Source organism: Megascapheus bottae, chromosome 9 (genome assembly GCF_031878675.1).
Source record: "Megascapheus bottae isolate mThoBot1 chromosome 9, mThoBot2.hap1, whole genome shotgun sequence".
NCBI classification, from domain to species: domain Eukaryota; kingdom Metazoa; phylum Chordata; class Mammalia; order Rodentia; family Geomyidae; genus Megascapheus; species Megascapheus bottae.
Genome location: NC_143517.1, coordinates 45,880,396 through 45,894,877, shown reverse-complemented (window position 1 = coordinate 45,894,877; position 14,482 = coordinate 45,880,396). Strand labels below are relative to the sequence as shown.

The window sequence follows — 14,482 nt, the reverse complement described above, 5'->3', positions numbered from 1 at the left end:
GTTGCAGTTTAAGGAGTCATTAAATAATCTTGACTCTATATATGTTGATCTCATTTATCACTGAAAGATGGTGGCTGAGTTGGGATGACATGGTCATAAAATTTAACAAACAGAAATGGAATCGAGCAGCTCACAGAAATAGAAGAAAAATCTGTCACAAATCTCAATGATAGCAAACGGCAGGGTGTTCCAGCTTTCGTTGTAGATATTACAAAATACCTGTCTGATCTGGACATCAAGCTACAATGTGAAATCACTAGATTTTAAACTAAAGCTTATGAATGTACAACTCTAAAGGAATAATATGATACATTTCCTCACTCTGGAATGATAAATGCCTTCTCAGACACTACCACTTGGTTTGTTAGTAAATGTGTAAAACTAATTGAGGAATTTAATGCAAAATTCAAGGACAAGGAAAAAATGGAGTTGGACATCTTTACTACACTATCCTAAATAGAATAGATGCTGGATCTGACTACTTAAAACATGAAATCATTTAGCTGCAAAAATTATGATGAACTAAAAAACTGGTAGGGCAACTTTCCATAAGAGTTCTATGCATGCTATATAAACAATAGTGAATTTCCCATTTTTAGCAATATGCATTGAAATACACATTTGTGTTTGGAAATACAACATTGTACCCACTTCTTTTCAAAACTTAACCACTGCAAAAAATGTTACATGCCACACTAAAAGAGTCAAACCTATAGAAGCAGATTCAAGTAGCAACACATCATCAAAACCAGCTATTATCACATTTCACCAAAGAGAAACAGTTCCAGCTATCACATTACAGGTGACCAAATATTTCTGTGTGGGGGAGCATGTGTTGGGGGAGGGAAGGTCTTGAGGCTTGAACTCGAGGCCTGGGTGTTATCCCTAAGCTTTTGTGCTCAAGACTACTCTTGAGCTCTACTACTTAAGCTACAGCTCCACTTTCAGCTTTTATGATTGTAAACAGGAGACAAGAATCTCACAGACTTCTCTGGGCTGGATTTGAACCAAGATCTCAGCCACCTGAATTGCTAGGATCGTAGATGTAAGCAACCAATGTCTGCCTACCAGGCTAACCTTTAAGTTAATAATTTTTTATGACTTATGAATGATATTCTAAATATCCAAATGACTTTTAACAGAAAAAAAAGGTTCTCCACCTCTGGTTTATAAGATAGATTTAGGTGTTTACAAGATTGGTTAAAACACAATAAAATTTGCTTTTAATGGGTTTAATTATTTCTATTTTATTTTCATCATAAAAGTTGAAGGCAGAAATTTCAAATTTTATATTTTCACTTGTTTTTCATGAAGGAAAACTTCATAATGGTATAGTCATGATATTTCTTTGACATGAACAAAACAAAATATCACTGTAGAGATTAATCTCCCATATTAAATTTCTAGTTGAAAGTGCCATGTCAACTAAGCATCATATTTAGTCTCTGTCTTTTGGATTTTAATTACTGTAAAAGCTTCTTGTGGGCCGGGAGTTTGGCCTAGTGGTTAAAGTGCTTGCCTAGCATGCACGAAGACCTGGGTTCGATTCCTTGGTACCACATATATAGAAAAAGCCAGAAGTGATGCTGAGGCTCAAGAGGTAGAGTTCTAGCCTTGAGAAAGTCCAAGGACAGTGCTCAGGCCCTGAGCCCAAGCCCAGGATTGGCAAAAAAAAAAAAAAAAAAAAACTTCTTGTACTGCTAGTATAGCCATTTACATGTCAAATTCCTAGGGAACACAACTGCAGCCACATTTGGTGTTGATGGAATATATGGGTGCAAGTAACAAGAAGCTGCTGCTTCATTTCCAAGAAGTCAAGTTTAATTTGCTTTCTTCCCTCCCACCCCATTTAACTGGCAGAAACACAAATTCCACTGCAAATGCAACAACCAGCAAACACAGATGCCATCATAAACATCTAATGCTGCCAGCACGGAAACCCTGCATTGACAAATAACAGAACTATCCATAGCAACTAGATAATATTCTGGGTAGCATATGTGAAGCCTATATTTAAAGCTATATTATAAACAAAATGTATGCATCCTTTAGAACTGAAAAAAAATGAGTTTGAATATTTTAAAAATCACTGACGTTTGTGGTGACTCAAGTAATTTTTTCTTCCTTAGTGAGTTTGGAAATTTCATAAAGCTTTTATTGTAAACTTCTACATTATTGTAGCTCTCCTCTGAGATCCTATTGAGCCTTAAATAAAATTTTCAATACTCAATTCAACTCAAAAACAACTTTACCAAAAACTTTCAAAGTTTGCTGTTCAAATTCATAGTCTCCTAACCTAATTTGTGTTAAACTTCAGCAGTTCTCTGAAATTCCTTGTGAACATTACTTGACACAGAGACAAAATATGAAATCAACAAATATGCATAACCATACAATGTGTATATATTAGATACTGGGGAAAGGAAACTGAAGACAAGATACAGACTTCCCAGAAATGTTCCCTTTAGCTTGTGGAAATCACTGATATAGGACACTACTAAATGAAAGCAGTACTCATTAAGTAACCTGGTCTCTTGCTGAGCTCCCTAAGGAGAACATCTCTCTCCTCAACTAATACAAAATCTCAATATCCTGAAGTAAAAATTCCAAGTATAACACATTAACAGACACAGCAAGAATAGAAAATGATCATGAAAAGCACATTAAGATTGAGGCACTTAACCTCTGTAAATTTTTTTGTTTCAAATCTAAGATTTTTTGTTTTTATGAAATCTTTCCATATCACTAGGGCACATCAATGTTTTAAACACTTCCAAGTTAAAAGAGATTTTTTTAAACACTGCTTAGTTGAAAAGACCTAAGGAGGTTGAAATATATTTTTTAAGAAAGATATATAGATTTGTGGATAGATTTAAAAACATTTGTAAAGAATATTTGTTCTTTTATCTTGCCTACCTGACAAATATTACGGGCCAAAATAGAAGGTTCTTTTCATTTATATTTTATAAACATTTTGAAAGCATTTCCTCCTGGTATGTATCCAAATCTCATTCAGGTACACAAATATCTAACATCAAAAGTTACTTAATAACTATATAAATCCTTCAAAATCTACACTAAAGTGAACAGACCAAGGTTACTTGCAGTGTCTGAGACTGCTTGTGTGTGTGTTTATAATTGTTTTATAAATATTTTAATGAATTGACAATCACAAAGGATTGGCTTAAATGTTATTGTGTCAGATTTTAAAATCTATATCTCATGAACTGGACTGGTTACCTATCTGGTTACACATTAAGTAAATTGTTTAATCTACAACTATTAACAAAAGATGTCCATCTCATCCATATGTGGCAATCTTAAGAAAACTACATTTAAAAATTAAGCGTGTACCTATAGCAAAAGTCTACAAATATTCTAATATCTAGTATGTTTTCAATACTCTTTTTGTAATTTAACCATTCATCCTGTTGTTTTTTTCTATAACTTAAAATTTTAAAACTCTAGATGGCGTACTTCTACAAGCTTGACAGAAAAATATACACTCAAACAGCAAGCTTTATATTATTTCTAATCAATGACTTAAAATTATGAAATGAAAACTATTTTACTTGATTTGTGATTAATAGAAAATTAGTTATAAACTGAAAACTAGATTTCAATCTATACCACAAAATACCCTGAGTCTTTTTAGAATACTGAACATTTTCTTGTGGAAAATTAGAAAATGTAAAATGTGTTCAGCAGAATCCAAATCAGAATAAATATAATACCATATCCAACTGTTCTTAATACCTTTATTTTCATATATTTAAAAATTGCTTCTCTTTCTAATGTTTACAAAATTACTTTTGTGCAGATATTGGAGCCATTTACAAATGAACATCATACATTGTCGTTTCTATTTCAAAACACACATGCATACATGTGAAGATTAAAATGCTATACCAAGACATCAGTAGCTCAAGCCTGTGATCCTTGCTACTTAGGACCTTGAGGATCACAGTTCAAAGCCAGCCCAGGCAAGAAAGTCTATAAAATTCTTATCTAAAAGAAAGAAAGAAAGAGAGAAAGAAAGAAAGAAAGAAAGAAAGAGAGAAAGAAGGAAGAAGAAACTAGGAAAGAGAAAGAAGGAAAGAGGGAAAGGGAGAACAAAGAAAGAAAGAGGAGAGGGAGAAAGAAGGAGGGAGGGAATAAGGGAGGGAGGGAGGGAGGGAGGGAGGGAGGGAGGGAAGGAAGGAAGGGAGGGAGGGAGGGAAGGAAGGAAGGGAGGGAGGGAGGGAAGGAAGGAAGGGAGGGAGGGAGGGAAGGAAGGAAGGGAGGGAGGGAGGGAGGGAAGGAAAGCCAAAAGGAGTGCCATGGCACAAGTAGTAAAGTGTAACACAAAGGCTCAACCATACACACACACACACACACACACACACACACACACACACACACACACACACACACAATGATGATGATGTTGATGATGATGATGATGTTGTAAATAAACCTTGCGACTAACTAGCAGGCACACTGACCATCCCACAGGGACTGTTTCCCAGTGCAGCTCTGACTCCTAGCTGCACCCTGTCTATTTCCCAGCTGCTACTGTATGTCTTAAATGATGTCTACAGTGGATGCTATATGGAGTTCTTTTAAGTAAGATAGTACCGTATTACTTCCATTGTTTAATTCTGGAACCATACTACTTTGATCCCCCTCACAAGTACTATAGCAATATATATTCTAGTTTATAGTCATTGAGGAATTGCCAACCAATGGGGCTGTGCTATCTCAGATCCCCTCTCACCTACTGGTTATGACAGGTGGACTAGTACAGTGAAACTAGACCCCAAACCAGTTGTCATTCGAGTCCAGTTCTTGAAACACCTAGCTATTTGTTGCCACTCTGGAGACTTTTCATTTTACTTTAAATATGTGATGTTGACAGCATACATTGTTGCCTAGCATTTTTGAAAGATGGGATACCCTTACACATAATTCTTACCCATGTCTTCATGTAGTATTTAAGTTCCTTTAAAAATCAATTGAATTCACTGTAAGAGAAATTCTTCATACTACAGCTTTCAAGTTAGTTGGATAAAACCTCAGATTTCTTAAAATTTCTGCCTAATCCATTCACTGTTGAAATATTTCAACATTAGACTTCTGAAAATAGAAATTATTCCAACCTGTCAAAATTAGTGTTTACTGTTGTCATTTTTCCTAGATATTTTATTCAGTTCTATTGATCCATGTACCTATAATTTTACCAAACAAAAATCCAAGAGTATGATTGCTCCAGCTTCATTCCAATTCCAAATTTCTCAGGCCATTCTAGTTCCTTTTCATGTATTCCTTCTGGAATTTGGGTAGAATTGTAGTAAACCAACAGACCTTTCGGGCAACTGATATTTTATAGTATTTAGTTTTTAATCTACAAAAACTGTATGTCTCATAACTTGCAACAATTAGATCTTGTTAAATCTGTACTTAACATTTTTTTCTGTGATTACAGAATGTTTTACATGATGGTGTACAGACATGGTTGGGTTTTTTTGAGGGGGGGTGAAGTGACGTTGTAGTCTATATCTTACTAAACCCATTTATTAGTTCTGCTGCTGTTAGAGGTTTAGCAGGACTTTCTATGTAGACTATCTTGTTATCAGCAAATAGGAATATTGTCTTTCTTTCTGGTCCTCTTGCTTCGTATGTTATTACACTAGGTACAATGTTAAACCCTACATTGAGCAGACACACTGAACACATATATCCTTGCTTCAAATTTGGGGGAAAATGGATTTCATTTTCCATCATTAGGTAGTTAAAGACATCACCATGCAGCTGAAGTTTCCTTTTTTTAAAAAAAAAAAAAGCACACTAAGGTGCTGCTTGTGAATTATAAATGGGTATTAAAATTTGTTCACTGCCTATTCTGTACTACTTTTCCTTCTTAACATGGTAGAATATTTATTTTCAAATACTGAATTTGTTCTACTTTAATACAACAAATATTGCTGTAGTATACATTATTCTTTTTGTATATTCTATCAGTTAATACTTTGTGACTAGTCACAAAGCCTCCAGTCTTGAACTCAGGGTCTGAACACTGCCTATGGATTTTCTCAAAGCAGACCTCTACCAATTGAGCCACAGTATCATTTCCAGCTTTTTTTTTTTTAATGTATGTGGTACCAAAGAATTGAACTCGGGTCTTCGTGCATGCTAGGCAAGCACTCTTATCACTAGGCCAAACACCTGACCCTAGGTGTCATTTTTTAATATACTATCACTTTCTTGTTCCTTTATTGAGTAATAATGCCCACTTCATTTATTGAGTTAGGAGGTGTTCACTTCTATATTTGCTGAATGAAAACACCTAAAACTGGATTTGTTTATTCTATAATTTGGGAGCTCAAGATAGGAGGGAAAGGGCTGGAAGTGTGTCCTAGTGGTAGAGTGCTTACATAGCATGCGTGAAGCTCTGAGTTCTGTTCCTTGGTACCATATACACAGAAAAAGCCAAAAGTGAGGCTGTGGCTCAAGTGGTAGAGCACTATCTTTGAAAAAACCCAAGGTCAGTGCTCAGGCCCTGAGTTCAAGCCCTAGGACTGGCAATAAAAATAAATAAATATACTAATTTCAAAACTATTTTTTGTTTTTATTATAAAATCTAACACGTTTGTGGCAGTCACAAATAGTTTTGGGGTAAAGCAATTTAGCTTATAATAAGAGTTTATCGAACTCCCCTATGACCCAGCAATTCCACTACTTGGCATTTACCCAACCATCCAGAAACAAGGACATACTAAATCCACTAGCACAACAATGTTCATTGCAGCATTATTCACCATAGCAAAGATATGGAACCAACCTAGATGTCCCTCAGTTGATGAGTGGATCAACAAGTTGTGGTATTTGTACACAATGGAATTCTATGCTGCTGTCAGAAAGAATGGACATCGCCCCCATTTGATAGGAAATGGAAAGACTTAGAAAAAAATCATATTAAGTGAAGTAAGCCAGACTCAAGGGAACTTAGGCTCAATGGTTTCCCTCATTCGTCATAATCAGTAGAAACCTTGGGCTCTACTAGCAGAGATCTGCAATAGAGCAAAATCTTGATACATAAGGCCATATAATGTGAAGCTAATTGAAAGGACCTCCAGGATATTGAAACAAAAGCCATATAATGAATGATTGTTGTCCTTAATGTACTATGTTGTCTCTCATCTCCTTTGCTGTCCCTTGGTTATCTCATATTGTTATAGTATCTCACTTTATTATCTGATATATTGAATTTATTTGTATTTGGATATTTGAAATTTGATAGGGAAGGGGGGAAAACCAAGACAGGTGGGGGGTGTGGGGGGGAAGGGAAATGGGTACCAAGACATGTGAAAGGGTATCAATGTATGTGAATTAATGCACCTTCTATCTGGCAAATATCATGTAACCCTTTTACTAATTACAGTAAAAAAAAAAAAAGAAATAAAATAAGAGTTTATCTGCCAAGGAAGAAGAGAGTGGTAGGGTACATGTGAAATTCAAAGTGAAAGATGAAAGTAGTACTAGGTTTTTTGAAATAATTCTTTTTTTCATATATTTTTTATTGTAATTAATAGAAGGGTTACATGATATTTGCCAGATAGATGGTGCATTAATTCCCATACATTGATACCCTTTCACATGTCTTGGTCCCCTTTTCCCTCCCCCCACCCCTCATCTTGTTTCCCGCCCCCCCCCCCCCCGTTCCCTATCCAATTTCAAATAACCAAATACAAATATATCCGATGTATCAGGATATATCAGGTAACAAAGTGAGATACTGTAACAATATGAGATAACCAAGGGACAGCAAAAGAGATGAGAGATAACATAGTACCTTAAGAACAACAATCATTCATTATATGGCTTATGTTTCTATATCCTAGAGATCCTTTCATTTAGTGTCCTACTATATGGCCTTTTGTATCAAGGTTTTGCTCTATTGCAAATCTCTGCTAGGAGAGCCCAAGGTTTCTACTGATTATGACAAATGAGGGAAACCATTGAGCCTAAGTTCCTTTGAGTCTGGCTTACTCACTTAATACGATCTTTTCTAAGTCTTTCCATTTCCTAACAAATGGGGCAATGTCATTCTTTCTGACAGCAGCATAGAATTCCATTGTGTATAAATACCACATCTTGTTGATCCACTCATCAACTGAGGGACATCTAGGCTGGTTCCATATCTTTGCTATGGTAAATAGTGCTGCAATGAACATTGTTGTGCTGGTGGATTTAGTATGTCTTTGTTTCTGGATGATTGGGTAAATGCCAAGTAGTGGAATTGCTGGGTCATAGGGGAGCTCTATGTTTAGTCTTTTGAGGAACTGCCATACTGCTTTCCATAGTGGTTGAACGAGTTTGCACTCCCACCAACAGTGTAGTAGTGATCTCTCCTGGCCACATCCCCTCCAGAATCAAAATTCTCATAGTCACAAAACATTAAGTTTAAACTTAAATTACAACAAAATTTTATTTTCAATTAAACTTGTTGAAATCCTTCCTTAATAATCAATACAAGCCAATAAACTCAAAATAATTATTTTGTAAGTCAGAAAAATCTAAATTCTAGTCACTCTTCTGCTATTAAATTGCTATTTGTGTTAATTTTTATTTTATTTTATTTTTTTTTCAGTCCTGGGCTTGAGCTCAGGGCCTGAGCACTGTCCTTGGACTTTCTCAAGGCTAGAGCTCTACCACTTGAGCCTCAGCACCACTTTCGGCTTTTTCTAAGTATGTGGTACCAAGGAATCAAACCCGCTCTTCGTGCACACTCTACCACTAGGCCAAACTCCCGGTCCCCTTTTATATGAGTTTTACTTGGTCACCCTAAACTGGGAAAACATTATACAACACATGCTTCAGATACTACAAAGAGTAATGACTTGTGAAACTGACATCCTGGCACCTACTATCACAGAAGTTTAATTTCTCTAAGCCTCAGCCTCCTTTAACAAAATGGAGTTCAATTATATCATCTCCAAAGTCCTTTCTAAAGTCCTAGGTTTTTAAAATGAAGAAACAAAGTCATTTTGAAAGTAAGTGGGCTTTTAGAAGAAACTTTTTCTTAAAAGATAAAAAAGTCAAATTACATAATTTTAGCATATTGAAATCCTGGCCTTCTATCTCCAATTTTTAAAAACTCCCATTTCTACTCCAAATCAATATTCCTTTATAGTTGCAGAAAGGTGGGTAATTACAACTTGTTGTTCTCTTGGTTTAAGAATGCTTGTTGTTGGCCGGGAGTTTGGCCTAGTGGTTAAAGTGCTTGCCTAGCATGCATGAAGACCAGGGTTCGATTCCTCGGTACCACATACATAGAAAAAAGCTAGAAGTGGTGCTGAGGCTCAAGTGGTAGAGCTCTAGCCTTGAGGAAGTCCAAGGACAGTGCTCAGGCTCTGAGCTCAAGCCCAGGACTGGCAAAAAAAAAAAAGAATGCTTGTTGTTGAGCTACAATATTACTTATTACTTCTTTTGTTATAGGTAATTGTTTGCTTAAAGTAATAATATTCTAAAGTGCCAAGGGATTTTGCATTGCTACTTTAATGGTAGCCATGTTATTCAGAAGCAAACATAACTAAAGAAACAGGAATTCCAAAAGCAGTCAACTGCTCCTGGGGTTTCAGGTGATCCACAATGTCATCAGGGGACTAGATGGTACCTAATTTTTAGTTCCATCTTTGAAATGCAACGTTCATTCTCACATTTGTCAATCTATGGTTGTAAAATAACCAATATACCTCTATGCATTTCACTGGTACTATGGCCAGAAGGATAAAGAGGCAACAAACAAAACAAAACAACAACAACAAAAAAACTAAACCTGAACAAAACAAAACACCAGTCATTTCACAAAGCTCTGTTTCATTTAAAGGAAAGGCCTCCTCAACCAAAGCATCTGCTCATTTTTCTTGTTTACTCAGGTCATATTCCATACTTCATACTGTTCAACATGACAGCCACAAGTCATCTGTAGCTATTTTAACAGTTAAACCTTCACTTTCTCAGTTGCACTAAGAGTCTAGAAGCATTTCCAGTGTTCAGTAGACACCTATGAGTAGTAGCTGCCACACTGGAAAGAACAGGCCGTTAAATTTCCTCTTCTGCAAAAAAAAACCAATTCACTGAGCATAAGAATTAATGCTACTTCTGTTTCTCAATTCAGATGCTTCCTCTAGAGTTGGTACAATGTCCTAATCTCTTGGAGAAAAGAAAATTTTTCCCATTATCTGAATAAAATAGAATACTGTTAATAAGAAACATAACAGAAACTGTACAGGCAAACTGTCTTGTAACTCTAAGATCATCAGCATATTTAACATTTATAAATTATCGGCATTGACAAAGTCTTTGGTAAATAAAAGTTCTTGCACTTTTTAAAACATAACTACTTCTAGCTGGGTGCCAGTACTTCATGGCTGTAGCCCTAGGTACTCAGGAGGCTGAGATCTGAGGATCAGGGTTAAAAACTAGCCTGGGCAGGAAAGTGTGAAACTCTTATCTCCAATTAATCACCAAAAAGTCAGAAGTGGCTCGAATGATAAAGCACTAGCCCAGAGTACAAAAGATCAGGGCTAGCAGATAGCACCCAGATCCTGTGCATACATGTGGTGTGTATGCATGCACGTGTACATGCACACAGTTCCTTCTTTCTTTTTATCCTCTTGGTTGTGGGGCTTGAATTCTGGGCCTGGGCGCTGTCCCTGAGCTCTTCAGCTCAAGGCTACTGGCCTACCCCTTGAACCTCAGTCTCACTTTCTAGTGGTTAACTGGAGATAAGAGTCTCACGTTCTTTAGTGCCCAGGCTGGCTTTGAACCTCGATCCTCAGATGTCAGCCTCCTGAGTAGCTAGGACTACAGGCATGAGCCACCGAACCCACCTACAGTTATTTCTTAAGAAAATAAGATTGTATCGTGGAAAATTAAATATGCAGAATAATTTGCTAAGAGTATAAATTATTTAAAAGGATAAAGGAAGCTGATATTAGTTTCCTTTCTAAAACTCCAGGTCAGAAACTTTTTCCAAAATCCCAAAAACAAAAGGAAAAGCCTGCAGAAGCCTCTGTAAATTATTACTGAAAATAACATTAATTTTTTTCTATACTATCATCTATCTTTACAAGTTGAAAATAAATGTCCTCAATAAACAATTGCTTATTTAAAAAACATTTTTTAGCAATATAATGAATGATTGTTGTCCTTAATGTATTGTTATCTCTCATCTCCTTTGCTGTCCCTTGGTTATCTCATATTGTTACAGCATTTTACCTTGTTATCTGATATATTGCATGTTATTTGAAATAGGATAGGGAAGTGGGAAAAACAAGATGAGGGGTGAGGGTGGGGGGAGGGAAAAGGGGACCAAGACATGAGAAAGGGTATCAATGTTTGCAAAGTAATGCACCTTCTATCTGGTGAATATAATGTAACCCTTCTATTAATTACAATAAAAAATATATGAAAAAAAAGAAAAAAGTTAGGGAAAGATTGGGTTGGGAGGGATGGGTGAGAATGTTGAAAGGGGGTGACATTGATTAAGATTATATTAACAAACTGCTTTATTAAATGGGAATTACTTTGTACTACTACTTAAAGATAATAAAAAGATGGCAAAAAAAATAAATGAAAAAAAAAAAACAAAAAAAAATTTTCTTTTTTTTTTTGCCAGTCCTGGGCTTGAACTCAGGGCCTGGGCATTATCCTCGGCTTTCTCAAGGCCAGTGTTCTACCTCTTGAGCTACAGTGCTACTTCTGGCTTTTTCTGTGTATGTAGTTTGGAGCAACCGAACCCGGGTTTCATGCATGCTAGGCAAGCACTCTACCACCAGGCTACACTCCCAGCTCCTAGAAAACTTTCGTGTCTAAATAAAATGTTTAAGTTCCAAAGTCCTTCCTGTCCTACTGAAACATACTAAATTCTGTTGATGGAAGGATAATAGTTGTTTATTGTATAAACAATAAGAAATTATAATTCTTAGGAGGTAATATGAGAATTAAGATAATTCTAAACACAGTTTAGGTGCTTATAAAAGAAATCTTGGGCATTGAAGAATCTCTATTCTCCGAAACTCCTAAATACCTTGTATGTAATTTGCAGTTAAAAGCTTAAAGATTAATATGTATTGCATATATATTAATATTGAGGCATTTTATAGGCAAAAACCCCAATGTGAAAAGAAAAAAATTTCAGACACTGCTACTTTTGGCGAATGACATACTTTGAGGTAAGACTGATCAGAGTACAGGGCAGATAAACAATTCAAACAGCTCACTCCAACTTGCACTACTAACGGAAGTCAAAATAACTTGGTCAAGTTAGGATTACTGTGCTTTTCTACTATGAGTGGGAAGAAGCTAACTAGAAATTGAATTCTAAAGCTATATGCTAATAATGAGTACAGCAAAAAAGAAGCTAGATTCTGTATATGCAAGTTTAATAAATCATTATAGTTTATTTAACAAGATTATTTCTAACTGTGATTTAAAACCAGTTATAATGTATATATATATATATATGTGGATATGAAGATGTACAATCAATAGGTCTTAAATCTTTTTTCAATGGATATTCGCCATCTTCCTGCTTAGTAGTAAAAGGCATTTTTAGGTTTATATAAACACATTCTTTACAACCACTTTCTTCACAGAAAATTAGAATATAAATAGCAATGGGCATTTAGTAAATAAGTCACAGGCCAATCAGTTCAATTTTGCAGTTGTAGAATCCAATGCCAAAGAGTTTCTGAAACTTTAAGACTGGGTGATCTGCAATGTTTCCAACATGTCTTCAACTGCCTTGAGAGAGTATTTGGTTTCCTTCTTACTTCGACCTGCAAACTAATTACACATACCAAAGGAAAAAAAAAAAAAAAGAAAGGAAAGAAAGGAAGAAAAGGGAGGAGGGAAGGAGAGAGAGGGGAAGGGATAGAGAGACAGACAGAGAGAGAAACAGAGAAAGGGGGGGAGGGGAGAAAACAGAGCTCAATTAGAATTCATTTCAGAAGTTGGTTCAAAAACATCACACTCTTCCCTTCACCACTGCTAATGAAATGTAACACAATTTTACCACAAGTATGAAATGAAATAGGTTCTTCAACTGGTATTTTATTAAGATTTTTTTTTACCTTCAGGTGAAGTGTAAATATTTAAATACTAGGTCAGTTTAAGTAATGACAACTGCTAACATTATTTTAATTTACTCTATATTCGGACCAGAAAATATTTACAAATTAAATTTTAATAATATTTAATACATACTTATGTAGGACTGTGGTCCATTTCTATTTGTCTACACTTTGAACAGATTTTTACAATTTCAAAAAGGCCGAATATTAAACATATTTAAGTTTTAAGAAAGCTCAAAAATTATTTAAAATAGGCTGTTACCTTTCCAGATTTACTACTTGACAAAATGTTCTCTTGAGGGGCAAAAGTTGTCAGATAAAACTTTATGCTACATATAAAAATGATATACCCATATTTTAAAAATACACATTTTTATTTTTGCCTGGGGCTTGAACTCAGGGCCTGAACACTGTCCTTGGGCTTTCCTCCAGACTAGCGCTCCACCACTTGAGTCACAGTACTACTTCCAGCTTTGTGTATTTGGTGCCGGGCAATCAAACACAGGGGTTTATGCATGCTAGGCAAGCACTCTACCATGAGGCCATGCTCCTGGTCCCAAAATTAGTATATTTAAGAGGTACATTAATTTCAATATAGCACACATAATTTGTATTCACTGTTGAATACCCCATACTAACTTCAAAATGAATTTTCTACTGGACTGACAAACATTATTATTTATCAGTCTGATTTAACACAATAGATTTAGCAGATAAGTATTTTGAATATGAGACAAAGTTTATTGTATCTACCTGTTTTCTCATGTTAAAGTACTGTTTAAAATGTGGTATTAGCAAGGACTAGCATTTTCCAGTTAACATATTTTCAAGTGACTGAACGTTGCTTCAAATAGCAATGCTGCTTTAAGGGATTCAGCCCTTGATTTATGAGGTGTTTCTTCTCTTTTGTAATTAACTTAATTTGGCAAACTCCTCATGACCTGTTTAGATAGATGAAGTGATTAAGCACAGGTACCTTCATAGAACCCATAGGCTTTAGGAACTGGTAACCTGCCTCTGACCTTCTCCTATTGCTTAACATAAGTCCACTACTTCCTAACATTTTTGCTTCATTATTTGATAGGAGTAGCAATAAAAGTGCCAGGAAAAGTTAAAAAAAAAAAAAAAAGCTTACAAAAACCAAGTTTAGATTACTTGTTGTAAGGTATCACTACTGAAGGGAACAGAAGTGCTGAAAATACAGCCATAAGTACAAAATATAGCCACAGTATTGTATTTAAAACTTGTGTGTGTTTTTTTATCCTAATTTCACTTGACAAATAAAGGGCATAGGGCATGGTTACTACCTCTATTATCCAACTGATAGATTGACCTTCAAGAGGATTTACTAAGAACAGAAAGGC

At 35.5% G+C, this 14,482-nt stretch overlaps 1 protein-coding gene across 1 annotated transcript in view; it reads right to left on the bottom strand.

The window, feature by feature from the left end:
* Positions 1–12,466: 12,466 nt before the first annotated feature.
* Positions 12,467–14,482, bottom strand: part of Emc2 (ER membrane protein complex subunit 2) — a 32,533-nt gene continuing 30,517 nt past the window's right edge. Inside the window, exon 11 of the mRNA XM_090339267.1 lies at positions 12,467–12,831. Within this exon, the coding sequence (XP_090195393.1) occupies positions 12,745–12,831 (87 nt within the window). The 3' untranslated portion in view covers positions 12,467–12,744. The remainder of the gene's footprint in view (positions 12,832–14,482) is intronic.